Raw genomic sequence first — 24,794 nt, forward strand, 5'->3', positions numbered from 1 at the left:
CAGTAATTTTGTAAGCTGTTTTGATGGGCAAGAGACTGAAGTAACCCCACTGTTTTTAGCGAGTAATTTCTCTAACAAGGGATGGAGGGAAATATTCTTTCTCATGGCCTGGGGGTTCGCTGAAAGATGCCTTTCAAAGGAGATTGCCTGGGGCCACAGATTGTTGCTGTGCATTCACTCCAGGCTCTCGGATAAGAGGAACTAGGGATGTCAGTGTTCTGGGGAAAGGTCAGAGTAACTAGTTACCCACTGGGTAGACGCTGCCGGACACACTGTTGATAAGGGAGCCCCTGGAGTCATGGGGATCCCCAGTTACCAAAGGATGAAGAGCGGAGCAGGAGCATCTTGGACCAGTGGGCACGCCCTTGCCCAGGCCTGCAGTGGCCGCTCTCGCCAGCTGGCCCACGTCCCTGCCCGACTCCCCTCCCTCCACCCCAAGCCTAAGAGGGGTGCGCCCGGGGTCCCACTGCTGAGCCAGCTCCCTCCCTCAGCTCCACACCCGTGCCGGGCTGGCGGAGCTCCCGGGGGAGAGGATGGAAGACACCACGACGGCGCGAAGGGGGTGTGGGAGGCGGGGGGAGTGGGGAATGCGGCAGCCAGGCCCCCCCGCGACCAGCCCAGCCCCCCGTCGCCCCCCCTCCACCTCCAACCGAATGGTTTGCTCCGAGCGCCCTATTTAATCCCCGCGACTGCAGCAGCGCCGGCTCCCTCCCGGTCCCCGCCTCGGCCCCGGGCTCCTGAGCGGCTCGGGGGGCGCCCTTTCCGCCAGCGTCGTCGCCGGCCCCCTCCCCATCCCCGTCCCCTGGGGACCTGGCACGCCAGCGCCCAGCCAGGGAGCCGGCCGGGCAGCACGATGGGGGCCCCTTCCGCCCTGCCCCTGCTCCTGCTCTTCGCCTGCTGCTGGGCGCCCGGCGGGGCCAACCTCTCCCAGGACGGTGAGTGAGGGAGGGGGCGGCGCCAGGGGAGCTGGGGAGTGACCTGGGGCGGGGGCTCGGATCTGAATGGGGGCGGAGGGAGCCTGTGGCTTTGTTTCGAACCCGGTTAAAGTCTCGAGCCATTGCTAATACCCTTGTGTCTGTCTCTGAGCATCCGTGTCTCTGTGGATCTTGGGGTGTGCCGGCGTCTGCACCCTCCTGTGTGCACCGTCGAGTGTGTGTCTGCGTGTGCACCCCGTGCATCTCGGGGTTTATGTCTCTTACTGGCCGCCCGGGGTCTGGATGTGTTGATGTGTGTGTGTGTGTGTGTGTGTGTGTGTGTGCGCGCGCGCGTCTGTGTTGGTGTCTGGTCGGCGTTTCTGTGTCAGTATCTGTGTGTATGTCTGTGTCAGTGTGTGTTGGGGGCGGAGTGAGGTTTGTCGCTGCTTCAGTCAGGGCGTGTGTCGGGTGTTTGTGTATGTCTGTCTGTAAGGGGTTGAGTAGCCAGTGCCATCCCCAAACTGCTGTATGCAAACATTTCTGCTCCCCTGCCTGTGCCCCCCACCCGCGGCGGAGTTCTGAGTGGGCTGGGAGGGGGACCTGGGTGAGGCTGGTGAGGGGGGCGTGGGCAATGGAGGGGGGCCCTTCTCCTTGGAGCAAAACAACAACACTGGGCGGAGGGGGCCCCCCGGGAAGGCAGTATCCCTAGTGGTGGCAAGAGCTGGGAAAAGAAACCCAGACAGGAGCGGAGGAGGTTGGCGTGGGGGGGCGGGGGAAAGGTTGGGCGAAAGGAAGGATCTAAATATTTGGGGGAAGAGGATGCCTAGGAACATGGAGCGCTTTACTGGGCTCAGCGCTGATTCTCTCAGATTTGGGGTGGGTAGCATACCCAGCTTGCCCCAGTCAGGAACTCAAACCTTCCTTGGTTAATAATGATAGAAGGCTGGAGGAGGAGAGTCGGGGTAGAAAGGAGGCGGGCCCAGGGGTGAGGGGACTTGGGGAAGAGCCCCTCCCGCCTTGGACTAGGCTATGTAGGTCAGCGCGGTGGGGGCACCTCAGCCTTCTCAGAGACGGCTCATGGGGTGCCAGGGGGCAGTTTGTAGGGAGACCAGAAAAGGATCCATAGCTCAGATCCTCTGGTCCCTGGAGGAAGGGGGGGGGCAGTGAAGGGACTAAAGGAATGCATCTTCCTCTCTTCTCCGCCCCATCAGAGGAGGGCTGGGTGGGGGAGGGGGGAAGGGAACTGGACCTCTGCGGAGCAAAGGGATGTGGGGAGCTTGAGGGGGGAGGGTGGTGGTAATGCCCGGCCACCTGCCAACGAAAAACAGAAAGAACCGCAGGGGAGGAGAAAGGGGAGGCGACTCCTGGGAGAAGGACCCAGTGGCCATCAGGGATGGGCACAGGGCGGGGCGGGGGTGGAGAGGGGAGGGGTTGAAACTGGGGAGCTTGATGTAGAGAATTCCATCCCAAGAAAACAGGCATAAAGTCAGGGTGCTGAGGGAATAATCGCTCCACCTCGGCTGACCTCCTCCCCCAGTCCTGTCTCTATCATGATAGAGGAGCTTCCCTGGTGTAGAGACCCTGGGGATCCCCTCCCTATAGCAGGTTGGCTGACTCCTTCCACCAGCTACCCATCAAAACTCCCCAAAGGGACTTCCTGCCCAAGTCACCACAGAGATGCAGCCTTTCCGTTTCCCTACAAGGAATCCCCCTTCCCTAGAGGGCTACTCTAATGACCCTACTCACTGAGGAGGTGAGGGGGGTCCTGGGGGAGAGAAAACCCAGAGAGAGGCTGCTGGCTGGCAAGACGGGGGTGCCTCAATAGTGATTCTCCTCCTAGGCCTTGACTTTTCAAGTGCAGCCTCTGCCTCCACGTCCTGCTTGCTGTGATAGAGAGACTCCTACCATCGCGTAGATTTCTGACTCAGAAGTGGTACCCGATTGCATCTGCTTGGCAATGGCAGCTGATGGTGCCAGGCAAGGTCCTAAAAAGGAGATGTCTTCTCAAAATTATTTGTGCTCTTGTACTCTGGGATATAAACACTGGAGAATGGAGTAAATCTGTATGTTTGTCAACTCTTTCTTCACGAACTTAACTTAGGGGTCCAGCCCTGACTCAGGTTTAAGACTGAAGGGGAGCGAAAACATCTGCTCCCATATTTAGAAATATGAGTAAGAGCAGTGACCTGAGGGACAGAGTAGAAGGTAGTAACTTTTGAATCAGAGACTTGAATAAGGGCAAGTGAATGCAAGATAGGAGGGAAGTGGTTCCCCAAGGAAGAGTCAAATCAAACATCATTTTTCCTGTTGGAGTATTTCTGTCTGTTCAAATAATAGACATATTTGAGCATGTAATGTTTTCAGATGTGCTGGGGCATAAGAGATACAACCTCATGGATCTGGCTTCAATTAACCCTATACATTATACTCTGAATCTAAGGCAGCCAACTCTGATAGAGGTATGTACACAGGTTTAATGTTTATGGATGATGATCTTAAAGGCCATTTTCACCAGAATCACAAAGAATGTGTATGTAGTGACCCTGGGTTGGCCTATGGTCCCTAGCCAGAGGGACCAGACAGAGTACATACCCTAACTGGTAATATTTGACCAAAACTAGGAGAGGGGTAACTGTGAAGGTTGAAGGATTATAGCCTAGCATTACTTATACTTGCGCCTGTTCTAGATCAGGCACAAATATACCTTGGGACATTTCTAAGGCTGAGTTAAAAATTGTAACGCTTTCTGCATTTCCTCACTTTCCTCTTTAGAGGATAGCCTACTTTGCTGATACTTGAGTGGACAAGAGTATTGTGGTAGGTGGCCGCTTCCATTTAGAATAAGGCAAACAAACTTCTTGTGTTGATAGAGGATATAGCTCTCTGGAGTACAGCATCAATTTTTAAGTTCCATAAAGCTGAACAAGGATTGAGAGGCTGGAGAAGGGCAAGCAAGTGATATCTGAACCTGGCCATTAGTGTTGTGGCTAGAAGCTCTTGAGCGTTTAAGACTTTCAGAGTTTGCCACTTCCCTTCATTCTCACATTTCTCCACTAGTGTGGACAAAAGTTGACAAGTCTGGTTTGCGGGAGATACAAAACATTATGTGCCCTGTGACCATCTCTCTGGTGAGCCTTTTAACATTCAGCATTATCACCTGCCTTCCTTGGACTTTCCCCTATCAAGTTATTTCCAGAACCCTGAGTGCATCTAAGGTTGACATCAATTGGTAGACACCTTCACTTTGGAAAAGAGTCATAAAAATGTAACCTTTCACTGCACTGCCCCCCCCCACACATGAATCTCTTTCCTTTCTCAGTGACCTTCTGTCCACTGCCATCCATTCTGCAGCCCCCTGGCCAGGTGCCCAGTGCATAGAACATGTTCAGTGTACCAGAGAAGTGCAGCAGGAATTCTCTCTGCCCACGGCTGTGCTTGGCAGAGCTACTCTGTCCAGTTTCTGGTCTTATTTGCAGCCACAACCCTTGGGAAGGATACACCTTCTCCTTGGGAAAAAGAAGCAGACTAACATAGCAAAGTTCAGATTAGCTTAAAGGATTCTGGGTATGACAGAGTTTAGTTAATTCCACGAAGAACTAATCTTGGTGATATGAGGTCCCAGCTATGGACTACTAGCTAGTTAGCCAGGAGTGATTCCAAATATTTGATTTAGACTCTCTCTGGAGCTGGGGAACACTGTTGATTCTAGTAGTTTTCTCTAGAGAAGTTGTTTCTCACTTCCTTCTTTCTCTATTTCTAAAATGTGAATCTCTTTTTATCAAAGAAAGACCATCAAAGGATATTTTATCTTTTTTCAATACAGAGTAAGATCTATAATTCCTTCTTCTTGGTGTCCTCATTCCCCAAAATACTGAGGCTAAAACCTGAGGTTCTGCTAAGCACAGTTTAAAATTATCTGCCTAAGTCTGACAGTAGACTGGACTTTTTCACTACTTTTAGACAGTTTCTGTCTGCTTCTTCTCTCTGTCTTCTCTTCTAACTGTGAAAGAAAGGAAATCCAAATCTAATTTCAAGAGTGCCTTTTTGGAGACATTCTCTATTCACTTGGAGAGTGACTCATAGTTCTGCAGCCATAAAATTCCACAGATGGCATCTTTTTGCTGTTCTGGTCACTTTGAAACAGCAGACGGGGTAGTTGTGCCATTGCTGTGCAAAACCTTAGATTTATATTTTTGTACTTCTTGTTGTCACTCCTTTCTTGCAGCCCAATCATATATAAAATGGGATTAAAGTTGTTTTTCAGAGTCACAGGATAGAGAAAAACATCTTCATGGCTATCTCCAGAGAAATAAAATCCATGGGGCTGTGACTAGTCAAACTCTTTGTTGCTTCCTAATCCAGTGGATCTGTACACATGGCTCGGCAAACCCCTTTGCTGTTCTCAGTAAATGGAGCATCATCACAGGATGATAAGACGTGTTCCTCATTCTCCTTGTCAGCAAGCTGTGGAGTGTGGACCAGCTCCTTACTGACTACTGAATGAAAAGTACAGGGTGTTCAAAAACTTGATAATTATAGATCTTCATCTTTTCTCTTAACATTCAGTATTTCCTGTTTAACCATTGGCAATAGGCCCATATACTGAGACACTCTGTTTCTTGATTGGGGTCATGTCCTAGAGCCCTATCCGGAGTTTCTGAGAACAGCAAACCCCATAAAAAATGCTTACAGAAGGCGATAAAGAGACATAGAGGAGCAAACTGAGAAAAAGATTCAGCTCTCCAAAATCCCAGTCAAATTAAGGAGAAACATGATTTTATTGTAAAATGGAGGAATACAATCTCTTGGGGCAGGAGACCTGTTTCTTCCTCTAGGATTAGCAGTGATAACTGTTCCGCCCAAGGTTAGAAGTGGTTGATGCTCAGGGGTTCCATATTCACCTGAATAAAAACACAATCGACTCTAGTTGTAACAAGGTGAACTATCCTATCTAGCACTGAGAATCTGAACTCTCAAGGGTCTTGAAAACCAGCAGCTGTACAGGTTTGAGTTAAGTTTGGCTTTTTTTTTTTCCTCTCCCCATGATAAAATCTGAGTAAAACTACATATTCCCTGCAGAACCAGCAAATACTGACAGAGAACCATTTCTCACTTTACCAAAATTTTTCCTAAGCGTAAAACCGCATTTCCCAGCTACCACAGAGGTCGTAAAGTATTGAAGACAATTTCCTTCTTATGCGAGGTGATCTCATACCTTGCTTCCTTGTACACACACACACTCTTACTCACTGCTCTTGAGTCAGATCCGACTCATAACTGACCTTGCAGCAGGTTTTCGGAGGTTAGAAGTCACATGGGGGGAGATAAACTATTTTTCCTCTGAGAAGCCTCTGGTGGCTTCGAACTTTTAAGTTAGAATTGCAACTCCCTATGGACACCACCACAAGACCTTATTTTGTTTCCATGTATGAGCCACAATTGTGGGTGCATTTAAGTTACTCTGACCCAGAGGCATCTTCTACTTTGCCTAATGAAAACACAAATTTTGACTCCCTCCAACCCTAGTAACAGAGGCTCAATTGGACTGTTTTCCTCATTAGAAGATAATCCTAATATCATCCATAATCAGTTTTAGCAAATTAAAATCCCTTCCTCCACCACAAACAACAAAGCCCTTGTCATAAGGTCCACACTGGCAAACTCAGTCTGTGGAGGTCCTTATTTTGAAGCAAAATCTCTAGCAAGTCCAAAAATGTACTTCTGGAGACTTTTTAGAACAAGTGATTGGGTGACTCATGGTCTTAAAAGCCTCATGTCCCTTCCTTCAGCTTTTCTGTGAAGCTGCCTAGTGCAAGCCATGATCGACTTTCCCCTAGTCTTTGTAAAACTACCTGTGCTTTGAGCTCTCCATGGTGCTAGCCCCTGACAGTGGCACACCAGGCTCTTCTTGTTGCTCTCCGTGGTCCTGCTTTCTCTCCAAGCTTGATAATCACTTTACTCTCCACAATGCCACACTCAGAAGAAGATAGGGATCTCCCTGGCCCCTCACTACCATGGACACATGTATCATTTTGGTTATGACCCATAGCCTTCTCTACTAGACAAAGGGGGGGGGCAGCACTCGGAGGTACAGATTTTGAGAGTCCTCCCAGTCAAACTGAAATCAACAGAAAAGGAGTTCTCAGGCTAAGAAGGACAATTCAATATTCTCAAGAGTCTAGAATGATCACAAAAGATGGTGTTTTGCCATATCTGGCTTCACAGATTAAAAACAGGATGATGAATACTTTTAGGTTGAGACTGTATTGTTCATATATGACAACTATTTATATGCAATAAATGTGGCATGCAAAGCGAATGCTCCTCAGCTCATAAGCATGCACCTGTGCACCTGCACTGAGCCTGGCAGTCTACTCTGTCTTGTCATGGTGCTTATTTTCTCTTTTCCCTTAACCTTAGGAATAAATGCAAAGACAATACATAATAATGGGTTATCAGACTAGATAGTGAAGGAATCCAATATATGAGAGGGATGGAAAGCTAATAGCAAAATCCTGACTCATACCCCCCCCACCTTTACAGCCATATTATGCAGAACCAAATGGCCTTAAATATAACCATCGCAGAGTCCTGGTCTTTAGCCAAATCTCAGTAGATGCATCTTTAAACTGGACTCTGCTACTCTTTTGGGGTATCTGCCAATAAGCAATGACGTCAAGTGCGGCAAGGAGCCGAGAATGCTCAGCTCCTGCCAGTCTGAGATTACACAGCCTATTCCTCACATCACATCAGAACCACAAAAGCGTCCTTTCTCCCAAATGCTGATTTCCTACATACCAATTTCTGTGTAATAGTTTATATCATAGTTAACACTTATGAATGACCTACAGCCGAGTCTAGTTGGGGAGGAGAGGGAGGCTTCCAAAATGATTTTCCAAACCAGTCTTTAGTCTCCTCATTGAAAACAAGGATAAACTTCTTTCCTCAAGGACAGGTAATGGAAGTGATTTATCTCTATGAGCGAGCCTTCAGGAAGACAGGATTAGGGTTACAGTAACAGCTGGAGCAGCTCCATCCACTCATCTCACTGAGCCCCCTGTTTTCATCAAGAGCAAATATGTTTCAGAAAGGATTCTAATGCAGAGATTGCAGCTTAAAAAATATGTGTGTTATTTTTCTGTGTGAACTCTTACCCCTGGGATTCATTAACTCTTTTTTCTCTCTGTCTCTCCAGGAGAATAAAAAGCTAAATAATATAAAGAACAAACTAAAACATTGTCTTCTCTCAGGATTTATTTTCTCTTCCTCCAGCTAGACTTACTAATTGTCTATTGATTGCTAATTATAAGCACCTTTGCCTCATTTACTTCCAGTTCAGGGTCAAGAAGGCCAGGCATGTCAGCTTGCCCTGAGTCGGGAGGGAAAGAAATGAGGCTGGAGTCTCAGCCATGCGTCTTGAAATCAACTATTCCTTGTCTGTTCCCTTCCTTCATATAGTACTAGTACTAGTACTACTACTTCCAATTTCAGATTTCTGTGGGAATCTGCAGATCCTTGCTTCACGTGTGTGTGTTTTGTTTTTTTTAAAAAACCCTTCTTCTATGTTCCAGTTCTTTGCTTCCAATTCTAATTCTAGAATTCTGGCCAAAGTCTTCCTCAAGGTAAAAAAAACTCCCAAAGGTGAACTCATTTATAGAGTCCATGACTTAAATACCCCTGATCCTTCCTGGAAACCTAGTAAGACATTGATGGGAGGTAACATGGAACTTAGCATAATGGCCTCTAAAGGGCCTAGAGCCCAGTTATTTCCTTGCAATAACATGAAGGGCCATTTCTACCATTTTGCATTTATCCAGCAAATGCAAAAATGACAGTGAGAAAATGGCACTCATTGGGTGGAGTTGATTTCTTAAGTATGAAATCTTTCCAAACACATTATATGCCTCCTCTCTTAATCACTATGCTATAATCTCAAATAGGAACAAAAACTGCTATCACTAAGCCCCTGGGCCAAACATATTCTCATTTATCCTCAAACTGCTGCTTAATGCCAACTCTTTTTTGGTTTCCAAGCTCTGGAGTCCAATGTCAGTGACAGATGGACTGAGCCTCAGCCCTGGGGAGGAGAGGATGCTGGCCTGCTCCTGGGGAGTTTAAGCAGAAGAGAGAGCCTGAATTCTTCTTTGGGGAAAATCTCTGGGTTTCAGCCATATGGTTTTCTGGAAGTGAGGGGTTCTGATTAATGTGGCATGTGAAAAGGGCTTGGTATCTGGGTCATAAGAAAAGCTGTATGTTTATGTCAAAGAAAGAAGAAAAGAAAAACATAAATCATAGATCTGAAGAGTGAAAACTATAATGCGTGTGTGTTGAGGCCACATGTGCCCAAGGAGAGGAAGAGAGTCTGAATGTATGTACATCTCAGAGGTCAAGGGTATACACCTGGATGAAAGAAGAGACATTCAATGACAGCTAAGAAAAGAGGAGATCTTTGGGTCAGAACTATATTATTTTGGGGACCTGAAACCTACAGATTTAGGAGCATCTCTTTCATAGAAGAGTTAAATTTCCAGGCAGGCACAAAAGTAAGGCTAATGTGAACAACGTACCACTCTTCTTAAAAATACAGATTGATTTAAGTGAGAAGAATGAAAGGAAAAGAGAAACCCAGTTAGGATTGGTGGGGAGAGGGGAAACTAGAGTAGTGTGGGTGTACAGAGCGGAACACATTTTTCTTCGTGTAATGCTCCTAACCATTGCCCTGAACCTGTCATCCACACCGTGCCTCTGATCACTCAGTGAAGGGAAGCAGTGAAAATGAGTCAGTAACATCAGAACCAGCAGAGATGAATGCTTTCTTGCCTGACTTCTAACAAATTAAACTTTTTCACAGCATTGTTGTCCCACCACACCAAGCCATCAGCCTGAAATATCTGAAGTACAAAATAAAGAGCAAAGGAGAATAAGGCAGAGCCTGTGGAGAAAGGGAATTCATCCATGCACACGCACAGTTATTGAGGCACTGGGAAAGACATTGGAGAGCATGAGCAAGGCTTTGGAACCTGATCTGAGATTCCACATCATTGAGAAATCAAACCTTTACGTCGCTCTGGTTTTCCTGGGTTTTCTTGTACATTCCCGTTCCTTAGTTTCCTCTCCCCTTCCAGTGAACACAACTGGATTGTTCTTTCATCTTACCCCACTCTGACTGTTAGATTTCCAAATTGCTTTCTTAAGATGTGCCCCCTCCCAGTTCTGTTACATTTGTGTGTAAGCTGTAAGGTAACCTAGAAATGCAGAAAAAGTCAGGTCTCCTGATTCTCCAACATTAGACATCAGATCCCAAGTCATAACTAGCCCTGACTTCTGAAGCAGATGAGCCTGGTGGGAAAGCATAAGAGGATGTGGTGACAGGATACCCCCAAAATGACTAGGATCTATCTTGGTAAAACAAACAACTATGTGCTTGGTTACCACCTGAAAAGTTGGGGCTTCAAATTCACCCAGAGGGGTTTCAAAAGAAGATCCTGCAACCTGCTTCAGAAAGGCCACAGCCATTTAAAACCCCGTGGATCTCAGTTCTTACTCTATGATACACTGGGGTTGTCATGAGTTAGAGTCAACTCGATGACAACTGGTTTATTTTTTTTTATTATTTTATTATTTTGTGTGCGTGTACCGTCAAATCAGATCTGACTGGTACAGGAGGATATTGCGCCTCCTTCTCTGGCAGAGCATCTGGTGGATTCGAACCGTGTTCCTCTGGGATTGCAGTGCAGCTTCTTGCCACTAGGCCACCAGAGCTCCCCACAACTGGTTTATTTGTTTGTTTGTTTGATTGTTTCTTTGTTTGTTTAAGTGGGCTAGGGCTATCATCAATTGTAGTGATGTCACACCCTGCCTTAGGATCTTATGTGAGAGATAGCCAAAGGGCTAGACAGACCCCTGCACAGAACCCATACTCCCAGAAGCCACTCTGCTGCTCTGCCTCCTCTCATCTTCCAGCACAGAACATTAGACACTTGTATAGACTACAAAGCCTGTCCTAAAAGGAAGGAGTTAAGAGCTAGGGAGGGGCTCTTTGGGGGCCAGCTCCCCTTATTTTTTGTCTTCCAATCACAGTTGGCCTTACTGCAAGTCAATATTGGCTACAGAGGGGCTTGTTTTCATTGGGGGCCAGCCCAGGGCTCCCTCCTAGTGTTACTGCACTGAGAACACTGACTCAACAGCAAATCAAAGCAACAGCTGTCCCCACCTCCTTCTCTGCCACCCACTTCCCAGTCTCTGCTTCTCGGAATCTTAACTAAGTCTCGGAGGGCCCCCTCAGCCTACCACAAGCCCACTTCTTGCCTCCAGATTTTCCTCTCTCTAGATCAAGAATAGGACATGCTCCTGTGCTTTTTTATCCCCCCGCCCTCCTCGTCCTGTCTCCCAGTTAGCATCTCTCTAGCTCTCCATCATGCAGGTACCAGTGTGAACACACACCGGCACACACCCAAACTCCTTATCAAGCACACATTTTTCACTTCAAGATCACAGCAGTGGCTTCTGCCATTTGGCCTCCTCGATTTGCTAGAAGCTGCTAGTATAGCCAAGATAGTTGAGGAGATGTCATTTTTCATGGGAAGACACTTAACATGATGGATTGACATACTGACTAAGAAGGGGTTCGAGTGTATCTGGGATGGTGAGGACAGTACAGGACAGAGCAACACCCAGATCTGTTGTCCATAGGGTCGCTGTGAGTCACAGTCAACTCAATGGCACCTAAACACAACAAAAGGCCAAGTGGCCTTATTTGTTTCTAAGGGGATTTCTTCCTCATTTTACCTACCTGCTCAAACCTGTTGACCTTAAATAGAGGTCTGTGGTCCTGGGGTTCCTTCTGCTCTGGTAAACAGGGAAATGGAAAATGGGAAGGGTGACTGTCACTGGAAGTGAAAGTACAGAATCATATACCTAGAGTTCAGTCAGTGGGGCAGTTCCTACTTTTATCCACCTGCTGGCAATTAGTAGAATGGCTTTTCTTGAGATCTGTGTCTCTGACGTCTCTGGGGTTCCTCACTACCTTAATAAATGGTGAAATGGAAATTGGGAGGGATGGCTCTCACTGGAAGTGAAATTATGCAAAATGACAATGACGTACTTTTTTTTTAAAAAAAGAGAAGTTAAGAATTTTAACAATAGAGAATTAGAAAAGACCTTGGTTTCCTTTTCTCTGGTGGAATAAAACAGATCTTGGGAATTATTACCTCAAGCCATTAGGGGTAAGTAGAAAGTGACCAGATATGTAAACTGTCTTCTGTAAATCAGCTTCTAAAGCATATACACAATCCATGATATTTTAGCATTAAGTTGTTGTTGTTGTTGTTGTTATGTGCTGTCGAGTCGCCTGCAACTCATAAGTACCTCTTTTTTAATACCTCTTGACTGTGGGAAAACATTTGGAATAACTAAGTTATACTGCTTTTAAAAGGTTCTTTATGATTTTCCTTTAAACAGCCAGTCAACCAACAAAAAAACCTGAGACAGACTTTTCGTTTTATTCTCTTACCCTTTGGCCTCACCATAGGCAGGAGTAGGCTAGCCAAAGATGCCAAATATTTCCTCCTCCTCACTCAGTCTGGAAAGAGCCTCACTATATACCATTCCAAGTGCAGAGAACAAAAGCCTCCCATTTTTAATAACCTATTTATGATGAAACCAAAAGATGCCTGCCAATGTGCACTAGTAAACCAGTTTGAGGTCAAGCTGGGTACAAGATCCTCTATACTCAAATCTCCTGGATTTCCTGTTAGTTAGAAGTCCTGGCTCTATAAATCCTGGACCTCCTAGTTGGGTTTTACCCAGAAAGGGAGATTAATCAGCATGTTATGAATATCATATGGTGAAGTTGATTCTTCTCCCTTACTTTCCACTTGTCTTTTCATTTATATCTTATTCCTCTCCTAGGAGAGTAAAACAAAGTCTAGTGAGACTAGTGACTTGGGGCCCAAGAGGCTGCTAGAAACTAGAGGGAAGCAGATAAGCAAGACTCCAGGAAAACTTAAGAAACCAGGAGGGACAGGGAAGAGCAAGGTCTCAGTGGCCCAGGTTGGGGTGAGAGAAGAGCAAGGGGATGACCAGAAAGTCCGTGTCATGGTGGCAGGCAGCTGGAGCGTGACTGAGACCTGCAGTTCTGATGTGAATGTGAGCTGGAGCGGATCTGAGCTAAAGCTGGGAGATCCTTTAGGAGATCCTGCTGCCAGTGAAGGAAGAGACACCTATCCCTGAGGAGGAACAGGAAGCCAAGGAAATAAACCTGAAAAGACAAAAGGTCCCAGGGGACTGAATAACAACCTTCAGCTCTTATGCCCTTAGCTTTCCTCTGTCTTCACTGTAAAATCCTGATCATTAGGGAGCTGGAAACTTAGGGGAGGACAGACAGAGTTAGAAAAGGGTGGAAGGCAGGGAGTAAGACAGTATTTTGGCATCCAGACCTTCAAGCTAACTCTAAGTCTAGGAAACTACACAGAGGAAGCAATAGAAGCCACATAACTCCTCGTCAGCCAAGAGCACTTGTAGGAAGAAGTTTAGGGTAAAGAAAGGCCTCCTTGATCAGGGTGCTGTGTTTTGAAATCTTTTAGTTCAAAATGACTCCCCCAAATCTGGGAGTGCTCTCTTCAAGTGCAACTCAGATGGGATTGTTAGTGCTCCTTCAACCCACTTTTCATTGCCAAAGTAAGAGTGGCTGTGAGCATAAAGAAAGCTCCAGGGCCCGAGTTCTGATGCTGGCTTTGTCAGACATTGTCTCCTGTGAGCTGGATATACACGAGTTTGCCAGGAACCTGGGGTCAAGGAAGACCTAGGGTTTGGTCATTTGATCAGGGAACCTAGAACATGGTGTGGGGTAAACCACACTGACAGTGGGCCCCTTCATTATTCTGGGCCACAGCCCCCAATTATGTTTTTCTCTTGGAGATAACACTCCTCCACCCACCTGTCATGGTAGTCGTGAGGAATAACAAGTAGGTTGAAATGAATATTTTTAACTATGGAGTTCGAGAAATGCTGAATCATCATCACCATCACTATCATCATCATCATCAACTCCTACTCAGGGAGCTGGCTTTGTCTACAGTCTGCAAGGGGCACTCTGGACCCAAGCAGCGGCAGAGCCAGCGGTGGTTTCGTGGGAGAGCCCATCTCCTCTCTGCCCCTTCCCAGGTGTGCACCTGTGACCCTATTGATGGCCTTAAGGCCCACGTACGTGTAGGTTTCTAAAACAGACAAAGTGAGGCAGAGATGTACACCAGAGAATCAGGGTTTATACTGGCATACTTCCCTAGTTGTCATTTAAATTGGAAACATAATACATTTTTATCAGTGTTGAGTTATCTATTTATTCCATAAATATTTATTGAGCACTTATTATGTGCAAGGTCCTATGCCAGGCATAAAAATCCCCCAGAACGCTAAGTGTCACCACATGCTTCAAAGAGGTACGTACATGTGCAAGGCCCCAATTCCCACCTTTGCTACTCTTAATCTGAACAATTGATCAGAAGGAAATCAGTGGGTGAAAGGGCTACTTTGTCCTTTAAATACACTAGGAATCCTCCTGAAGATACCAGAACCCATGGGTAAATAAACAAAAAATTTAAAAAACTCCCCAAAGCAACTAAAGGCAAATAAGAAGATAATCTTTTTGGTTTTAGCACAGGAAATATGAGGAGGTTTTGGTGGTTTGGCTTGTTTTTTTTAACTGGACATATTTCTTGGCTTGGTTAACTTAAGAGTCTCTCATTTCTAGGCTCATAGGGGTCTATGAAAGAGCCCCAGTATTGAAGAGAAGCGACAAAAAGAAATCTTATGAAAAAGGTTAGTTAATTCACGGAGTACAGCTCATGGCACCACCACCATTACTAATATGACCACCTATTTCTAATTTGCTGCAGTTATTTCGATCATATTTTTGGTCATGCTGTGAATATTGTTTCAAGAAACCACTCTTGGTCAGCAATAAACAGCCTCAAAATGGCCAGTAATACAAAAAGAAATAGTTTCCTCTGAATTCTCACCCCTGGTGCACACCCATAAAAATATAGTTTCTACCACAGAGGGCAGTGAGTGAAGATAATGGAGAAAGCCTGAGCTTTATGGTCAGAGAAACCTGGGTTTAAATCCAATCCCATCCCAACACTTTCTACCTGTATGAATGAGTTGCTTAACTTCTCTGAGCTGGATTAACCCATCATTAGCAAACATATGACAACATCTGTTAAAAGGGTGATTCTGGAAATAACGAACTTACAGCACTCAACAATGAACTCAAGCAGGCCAACAAGTATGAAGACAGCACTTGTCCAGCCAGTGTTATGGTTCCATTATACATCAGGTCACCACGAGTCAGAGCCAACTGAACAGCGACTAGGAACAACAAAACCAGCCTGGACCTAGACTCAGAAGGAGTTCGATAAATATTGATTCTTGCTTGTAGATTTCTAGAGCTGTAGCCTCAGCATGCTCTGGTCTCTTCCTTGTACCCTTTCTTCTTACCCTGTTCAGTTCCTTCTTTGCCCCGTGCTGGTATCTCGAGATTAGTTCTCACAATAGAAGGTGCTCGGCATCTGGGGTTCATTCATTAGATATATATTTATTAAGCACCTCCCGTGGAACTCTGGTGGTATAATGGTTACAGCATTTAAATGCTAACTTAAAGATCCATGATTCGGACCCACCAGAGACTTTGCATTAGAAAGATGTAGCAGTCTGCTTCCGTGAAGATTTACAGCCTTGGAAACACCATAGGACCGGTCTAGTGTATCCTAGAGCGCCTCTATGCATTAGAAACCACTCCATGGCAGTGAGTTTGGAAGCATCTCTTAGGTGCAATGTTATATTACTAGGACTCATTAGTATTGCATCAGATCATCAGTCAGATCTCAATATTACCTACAAGTAGATAAATTGTTGCAACTCAGAAGAATGAGAGATTGCTTCCATCTCAGAAAATCAAGGAAGACTTCTTAGAGGAGAGTCCTATAAAACAGGCTTTAAGGATGATTAAGGTTTAAATGTGAGAGAGGATAGGTGAAGGCACTGTAAACAAAGTGCTTGCAAGAAAGGAAGTAGATGCAGTAGACCAAAGAGTTTATGAGACCTCTGGATAACTTAATATGTCTATGGTATAGGTTGCATGATGCTCAAAGCCAGTTTGAACTGATTCTGTCAAGACTCACATAGTAAATGTTTAAAATTTGAGTGAACCAGAATGATAGCAGAAACAGAAAAAATACTAGTTTAAGTCCTAGAATAAGAAATTTGGAGGAGGTATGTAGTGAACCCTTTCAGTAGCTCAGTGTGGAAGACCAGATAATTGGCAGAACCACCAAGAAAGAGGCACATTCAAAGTGGAGCAAAAGCAGTACTGTTAGCCACCATCTTTGAACAGGGCATCACTGTCTCCCACTCTGCTATTCACAAGTCAGTTGCTATGCAATGTGCACAGTGCCCTTGTTTTCTTAGAAGAAGATTAGTTTCTAGCAAAGCATAATCTCATAATATTTCCCATTGTGGTTTCTATATACCTATAATTTACAAATTCAAGTCTATTCCAGTTTTGCTTCATTGGCTATAACTTAACTGTTTCAACTCCTAGTGTGAGGTCAACAACAGAGAATATATAGGAAATAAAAAAAAAGAAGAAGAACAGAGAATATGGAAAGATGAGTTGACATGAAATTGAAGAGAGCCTCGAATGGTAAGGTAACACACTTAGGTATTATTTGCAGACAATGGGAAGTCTGTCTGTAAGAAGAAAAAAATGATATGATAGATTCTCCTCAACAATCACTATGTGGTCTTGGTGCCTGACCTACATGATAAGGACCCTTCCCAATGACCTTAAATCAAATTTTATTACTTCTACTTAAGAATCTAATTGTTTTTGGTCAAACATTCTTCTAAGTGGCATGGCACTGGTCTGTCCATTTGCTGTACAGAGGTGACTCGTGGTTACTGTGATGCTAAACACTGTGACACTGATGCATCAAATGCAGTCATGGTTACCGATGGTGGACAGTTGTTGGTGGAGCTCCCCGATTAAAACAAGCTTGGAAGCAGGAGTGGCATCTACTCCCAAAATAGCTTGCTTCCGGAAACTCTATGAACTTGGAGAAACGATGAAAATTATACAATTGTTCAGGTCTTTTGTTCATAGGGTCGCTATGAGTTGTCTACAACACGACGGCACTTAACAACAACAACAATGACTTAAAAGTCTGCACCACCTTTTCAGAGAATTCCAAAGTGTCCCTTTACAGTCTGAACCCATTTAGACACCTTCTGCTGAGGTCATAAATGATGGTCACAATCTAAATCCAAAGACACTGTAAGCCTTTCACAGCACAGATTATTATTTTTGCTACTTATCTATGTTTCTGTTGATAGCCTTATAATCATCTGCTCCCGAGAGCGAGACCATTCAGAATTTATCATTACACATTCACAATTTTATTAAGATAGTCAGAACATTTTTCAGGCCCAATAACAGACTGTTTCCAAGAGGAGACATGAGATCATGAGTACTTTTCAGAATTAGAGGAAGCAATGTCACCCCCTAGGGGAGGGGGAAGGAAACAGCTACTTCTTAACTGGTTTCTTCAAACATCACAACTATAGGGAGTTCTGGTGGCCTAGTGGCAAGAAGCTGCACTGCAATCTCAAGGGCACGTGGCTCGAATCCATCAGATGCTCTGCTGGAGAAGGATGGACAATCTCCTCCTGTACCAGTCAGATCTGATTTGACGGTACACACACAAAAAGTAATAAAAAATGAAAAAAATTTACACAAAGAAATCACAAATACAAGTGAGTTCCCCATAAACTTAACATGATAGCACACACCAAGTTATTCCAAATATGCCATTTACTGGAGATCATGGGTTTGGTTATCATTCTCCTCATTGAGAACAGGTCAGTTCAGTTTATATGCTTACATCACCATTTCACTTAATTCATACAAATGCAGAAAAAGAAAAATGCCAGCAAAATGCAAGAGGAGGAGACAGATTGGAGAAAGATAAGCAAAGAGAAAAGCAACTGAGAAAAAGGCAGAGAAAAGGCATAGAGGGAAGAAGGCACAGGCGAGTGAAAATGAAACCCATGCTGTTGTGGCTGAATGCATGCTCTGCCGGATTATGAATAGACATAACACAGCGCCAGTTGTGGTTGAATCAATTACCAGAACACTGAATTCTTAATTAAATGTATTGAGAGTCTACCATAGGCAAAGTGCTAGGAGTATAGACTAGAATAAGGTGAGGCTCTCAACAGGCTCAAAAGTTTAGATGAGAAGAATGATAATGGAATAAATAATTCTAATACAAGGTGCTGAAATGCTGTAAGAAATAGGAGCTGTAAGGAACGCGCGCGCGCGAGAGAGGTAGAGGATTGTTAGGTGTCATGCTTTTAGGTAAGGTTTTTAACTTCTCTGAGCTGCATCTTTAAAAAGTTATTATAACTGGCTGCCTCTCTTTCCAGGTTATTGTGAGAGTGACTGAAATCATGGCTGAAAATCTACTCTATAAACAGACAAGTCCTATGACAGGGTACAAGATGGCTCCTCCCTGTGTTCACTTAAGTGAAGGCCTTGGTTACAAAGTGGTTACAGTGGTGCCCTGGTTACAAAGGGCTGTAGGGTTGTGAATTAGTCTGTCTCTGGCTTTCTCACTGTCCCGGTTATTGTTGTTGTTGAGTGCTATTGGAACCAACTCATAGCTGACCCTCCAGCAGGTTTTTCCCAAGAGGAGATTGCCCATCATTGTCCCAACACTACGTCAAACTTGAGCACAGGCCAATTTGGCTTCACAGTGTGCGTGGAAGCTACTCTCACACAAAATCAAACCAGTTGTTTTTTTCCAAGTGAATTCTAACACTCAGTGATCCCACACGTGTCAGAGTAGAACCATAGAGTCTTTAGTGGCTGTAAGCTTATAGTAGATGATCGCTAACTTAAGCAGCACTGCTCAGGTACGTGCGCTTGAACTTCCAGCCTTTAGGTTAGTAGCCAGGCACAAATCATTTGCGGCTCCCAGGGAACCTTAAACACACTCTGGGAAAATGTGAAGAAACACTCACCCACCTCAGGTTTACGGCATCTGTCACTTCCAGAGAAGGCTCCAGGAGTGTCATGGGCGGGTTTGGAAGTTATTCTCTCCCTGGCTGCTTTTCCTTCTCTCCTCATCCTTCTTGTCTCACCTCACAAGCATTCTGCTACACCCCTTTCTTGCTTGCCTACGACTTCTCTACCTGTTACAGTTTTTGTTTTCTTTTTTTTCTCTCTCATTTGAGCATCAGTGCTTCTCTCCCTGTTTGCGGACAAAGTAAATTCCAAATTCTCTTAGAGGACAATCCACCGTAAGGAACGTTTATGGAGGAGAGAGGAAAAAAGTGAGCATCTGATGTTTTCTCTCTGAGCTTTTTCTTATCAGAGACCTATCTCTCTCTCTCTCTCTCTCTCTCTCTCCTTGTCAGATACCTCACCTCTGTCTTTCACACAAACGCGCACACATACACAGACACGTAAACATCCTTCCTTTTCCTTGCTTTCCTGTTTTTCTGATTCGCGGTTTTCTCCCTACGCCCTTTCTTCACGCAGACCCTAAGCTCATGGCCCACTTCTCTTTCCAGCACTCCTCTTCTCAGTAGCAGCCTGACCCACTGCCTCTCCATCCCAGGCTCTGCAGCGCGCAGGGACGTCCCGACAAGTTCCCAGGACTCCAGGTCTCTAGATTCTTCATCCCTGGGTCCGGGTCGCTCAGCCATCGGTGACCTCACTAAATTCTGCGATTGTGATTGGTTACTTGCGTGCGATGCGGCGGGAGATCCTGAAAAGATTCGTGTGGCTGGTTTCTTTGTCCCTCTGCCTCTTCAGACTGAGTTGGAGAAACAGGCCCTTCACTCTATAGTATATTATACAGAAAGATCTAACGGCAAGCTAGTAGGAAGAAAGGCAATAATTCAGGGCCTGTTGGTGAGAACAAAAAGGGGTGTTATTTTGTTTTGCAGAGGAGGTAGCAAACTGTCACATGGAGGGCAGTGGGTCTGAGGCTGGAGTAGGAAAACTTGAGATTTTTACTTTTCCAGTGGAAAGTAACCATGCAGAAAGGCCTAATACAGCTTTCACTTCTTACCATAACTTCTTTCTTCAATAGAAGGCTCACCTCTATAAGCAAATAGTTTGGGTTTGGATCCAGGCATTTTTCTTTCTAGTTGTATGTATGTCCTTGAGCAAGTCACTTAATTCTATTACTGCTCTACAAAATAAGGATAATTCCAGCCTGCTAACTTTGCAGGTTTATGAAAGAGTCCAGTGAAATGTCAAAGTATTTTATAATTATTAAACCTGCTTATTATTTTAGTGAATAATGTGATGTAGCAAAAAGAGTCCTGGCTATGGAGTGAAAAATCTTTGATTCCTTTTCGTTTTTCTATAGTGGCTTTCATCAGTCACTAGTAACCATTATGGGCTTCATTTTCCTCATCTGTGAAGTGAGAGAAATGGACTGGATGATCTTAAAGGCATCTTTTGGCTTTCATATAATATGATTCACTGACACAACTTAGCATCCTCCTTTAATTCACCCCTTCAGAGAAGGCGTTCACTCTCTGGTTTTGAGGATGCCAGTTAATTTACCCCCTTTGGGAAAAGCCTGCCTTCTCTTAGGTATCCTGGTGAATCTGCTTTTCACAGAAGCCTAGCCTTGCCCCTGCCCCAGCAATGAAAGCACAGACCTTCAATATGCAGTATAATGTGCAGGGCTCATCCTTGATGGAGATTCTCTCCCCAGGCTACTGGCAGGAGCAGGATTTGGAGCTGGGAACTCTGGCTCCACTCGACGAAGTCATCAGCTCCTCAATGTGGAGCAGCCCTGACATGCTGGCCAGTCAAGGTGAGAATCCAGGCCCCCTCATCTCAATCTCCTTCAGTTCCTTCAGCCATTCTCACATCATCTCCCACTCATGTTGCCTCCACCCTGTGTGCTCAGTCCTCTCATTGCCACACAACTCTTTCTCCTTTCCATTAGACATTTGGTAGTTTAGTTCTATACCACCAATTTCTCTTGCACTCACTCTTCCGTCCCTTCCTCCAGTACAAAAACCTCTGCACCCCCACCTCTTTCTAAAAGAAGATTGTTCCAGGGGAGTTTACGACTCAGAAGAAAGAGATTCTAAAAAGGCACAACCAAGGTAGAATTTATTCAGAAGGAAGCAAGGGACAAAGGGATTATGAGTCAAAAATTGGAGTGTGGCTAGCAGGAAATGAAAGGTTTCCCAGACCTTTCACTGAGATAGCAGAGAAATACTCCACTTCCAAATTTACTCAGCCAGCTCAGTCATTGGCACTCCAATCTCAAAGTCTTAGATTTACTTCTCACATTAGATATAACTCCTTGAGAAGCATTCCAGTGAAAAGAGCCCTGCAATGGGAGTCAGAAGGCGCGAGCTACACTGTGACTAGTAGGATGGTCTTAGGCAGTCCTTTCACTTCCATTGCCTCATTGTCTACACCGCTAAGATAACGGAATTGGGTTGATTACAGGAGTCTTATGATCTCCCCCTCAACTCTCATTTCTATGATTCTAAACACCAAAGTTAGACCAAACTTTGTGTTCCTATTTGGAAATAACCACCCTGAATCGCTGATGCTTGGTATTAACTAGGGCACTTTACTCTTCAGGCCCTCTTTTCTGCTGGGAGTGCTAATTTCTTGCAATGTTTCTTAGACATGGAATTCCAGTGGCCAAGAAGGGAAGGAATAAGCAGATGGGGCAAGGGTAAGGTTGATGCCCTAAGGAGCATGAAAATCATTTTAAAGTGTTCAGTACAGAGAGAGTAAAAAATAAGTTTCATGGTTTCCCATTCAGAGATAAACAATGTTGGGTAAGTACTTTAGTTCCATAGAAGACTTTCTGTTTTTTGCGCATTTCAGAATAAGAGATAGAAGGTTGGTTTTTAAAAAATTTTATTTTAGATTTGTTCTGTGAAGGTCAGTGCTGGTGGGTCACATAGAGTCAGTTCTGACAGCTAGACAATCAATATTAGGAATCAGGACCCATGCTGTGATGATCACCAAATAATATTGGATAGAGGTAGCCCTGCCACAAGATTCATCAGACACCTTGCTATACCTTTATTTCCCCCCCCTTGTTTATTTCTTTTAGTTTATTAAAGAAAGAAAAGAAAAAAGTTTAAAAAGAGAGATTGGGAAATATCTTTTCTTCAAATTGAAGGGAAACATTTTGATCTTTTGTCCTTAAAATAATGCTCAGTGGCTGATACAGATTTGTGCCTTGGGAGGTGGGTAGTACAGATACTAAAAGGAATATGTGGAGGGTGTTGGTGATTGAAGGGAAGTTTACTGTTAGACAAAATGAGAAGTTTGTGTCAAAATGTTTCAATTTTATTTACTTGTTTGTTGGTTTTACAGTTTCATCATCTAGCTGTTGTCTAAATGAATGTACAATGCAAGGATTTGGCCTTACCCCACTCCGACTTTCATAATTATTAGTCACAAGCGCTTCTGCTCCTGTTCTTGCTCTTACACGCAGGTGGTGGCAGGAAGGAAAATTGTAGAATGACAGATTTATATGTGTGTTTCTAAAAAAAGTTAATGGTAGATTCGTATCAGAAGAGACACATATGGAGGGTTATATGCATACTGGGGGAAGGAGCTGTGGTGATGTAGCTTATAAAGAGTTGCTGTTTTAGCTAGCCCAAAGGCCCCTCCTCTCCAGTGGTTCAAATCCACCAGTGGCTCCATGAAAGACTGATGCACAGTTTCTTCCCATGGGAGTTACAGCCTTGTCATTAGAGGGTTATCTAGAAGCCATTTCTGAAACAACAAGGTGATTTGGGTTTTATTTCTTTTTAAAATTCTTTTATGTGTTTATAACCCTGTCAGTTCATTCTAAACAAAAAAAAAACCCCACAAAAAACTCCCCAAAACTCTATGTTTTCCTATGTATCTAAAACAAAAGGAAATAAGGGTTTTTTACTCTCTTCGTGCCCCTGCCATTCTTGATTCCTTCCTTCATGAAGCCTTAAAAATGCAGAAACTTGGGCGTTGGTGGGCATGAGTTGAATTAGGTGGATGTTGGCCCAGAAATGGGTGGAGTAGTAAGGGATTCTTCAGAAAACTGACCCTCCTCTATTCTTGCAGACAGTCAGCCCTGGACGTCTGATGAAACAGTGGTGGCCGGTGGCACTGTGAAGCTCCAGTGCCAAGTGAAAGATCATGAGGACTCATCCTTACAGTGGTCCAACCCTGCCCAGCAAACTCTCTACTTTGGGGAGAAGAGAGGTGGTATCTCTTGAATTAACTATCCTTTTGGGAATGAGCCATAGACTAGAGAAAGGGGATTCAAGAGTCTAAATGCACCGCTTCTGTAGTCCAGAGGTTGGAAAGAGATGTGCAAGCCCTCGGCTCTTCGTCTGGTTCTAGAGAAAACAGATTATAGATTTGACCGAGGCTTTGCATGAGTTCGGGGAGCTCTGGTGGAGTAGTCTGTCATCCAGAGAGAGTTGTGCTGTTTACCCAAAAGCCAAGCATCACTAGTGAATTCACGAGGGGACATCGAGGGAGATGAGTAATCTCTTCCAATTCGATATACAGCCTGGGAAATGCAATGGTGAATCAGCTGTGAGTCAGTTCTGATTCGATGGCAGTGGCAGAGAGAAAGAGATGTATGGGTTTAAGCACAGCGGTGATGGTGAGTGTGGCCCACGATCTAGCAGTATTTCATTGTGTACATCGAATCCCTGAGTCAGAGCCAATCCGATGGCACCTAAAAACAGCAACACGACTGGTTACACAGGGTCAATAAGTGACTTCACTCCAAAGGAGCCCTAACATGACAAGCTGAGCTCTGTATTCATCTAGGCAACTGACAAAGAAGCCTGCAAACTGAAAACCCGACTTTGTTTTCTGAAGGCCTCTCAGGCTACTGTGCTCAATGGCTAAGAGAAGTTACTTCATAACCTAGACTTCTCGAACTCACATAAAAAAAGCAGCGTGTTTGCTTCCCAAGCGTATCCCTTCAATCACAGAAGTAGGTCTAGAAATAGACAATAAAGATGAAAGGTGCTTATAAAAGCCTGCCTTTTCATTCTTTCGTTTCCCCCCAGCCCTCCGAGACAACCGGATTCAGCTGGTTCGCTCCACTCCCCATGAGCTCACCATCAGCATCAGCAATGTGGCTTTGGCAGACGAGGGCGAGTACACCTGCTCTATCTTCACCATGCCCGTGCGAACCGCCAAGTCTCTTGTCACTGTGCTTGGTGAGGCTCCCAAATCCCATTGTCTCCACAGCATGCTACCTTGCAAACAAGCCTCTCTAGGTTGGCCCTCGAAGCAGCCTGGAGCCAGGCAGATCTCCAAGCATACTGCATAGGCCTAGACTGTATTTCTCTTGCAGTAGGGCACAATGCAAAGGACACTGGTTTCTAACTCTTCCTCCATATACTGTTGGATCTTGATCAAATCTCTCTGGACCTGAGTTTTCTACCTTATAAAAGAGGGATAGCCAGTCTATTTTACCTTCCTCCCAATACTGTCATGAAGGAAAAATGAGATGGGCATGCAATGTGAAATTCTCATTTCTACTTGCTTACCTGGTCGCACCTTCACCTTATATTAATTCCATTCTTTGCTTTCCTGAGCCCTACACAATTTCTGCCTACCCAGTTGTGCTATGTATTGTTGGGCATTTATGTGTCTCAAGTTTGGTGTATCTCCTCATTACTATATTCCCTCAGCTCTTCCCTCCTACCTTAAGGAGGAGATGCAAAGAAAAAAGTGATTTTTTAAAAATTTCTCCTACTTTCAAGAAAACCAACTAGAACTCAGGTATCTTGACCACCAGAAAAATTACCTCAGCA

General features: G+C 44.7%; 1 protein-coding gene across 2 annotated transcripts in view; it reads left to right on the forward strand.

Moving 5' to 3' along the window:
- The first annotated feature begins 680 nt into the window (after window positions 1-680).
- CADM3 (cell adhesion molecule 3) overlaps window positions 681-24,794 on the forward strand; it is a 33,389-nt gene continuing 9,275 nt past the window's right edge. Inside the window, exons 1-4 of one of the 2 annotated variants that reach the window (XM_006895438.1) lie at window positions 681-935; window positions 20,705-20,806; window positions 23,077-23,217; window positions 24,042-24,194. In XM_006895438.1, coding sequence (XP_006895500.1) covers window positions 854-935; window positions 20,705-20,806; window positions 23,077-23,217; window positions 24,042-24,194 — 478 coding nt within the window. In that variant the 5' untranslated portion in view covers window positions 681-853. The remainder of the gene's footprint in view (window positions 936-20,704; window positions 20,807-23,076; window positions 23,218-24,041; window positions 24,195-24,794) is intronic. The other variant, XM_006895439.1, reaches the window with a different exon arrangement.

The sequence above is a fragment of the Elephantulus edwardii genome, unplaced genomic scaffold (genome assembly GCF_000299155.1).
Source record: "Elephantulus edwardii isolate Elephantulus edwardi_28Jun2011 unplaced genomic scaffold, EleEdw1.0 scaffold00168, whole genome shotgun sequence".
Classification (NCBI taxonomy): Eukaryota; Metazoa; Chordata; class Mammalia; order Macroscelidea; family Macroscelididae; genus Elephantulus; species Elephantulus edwardii.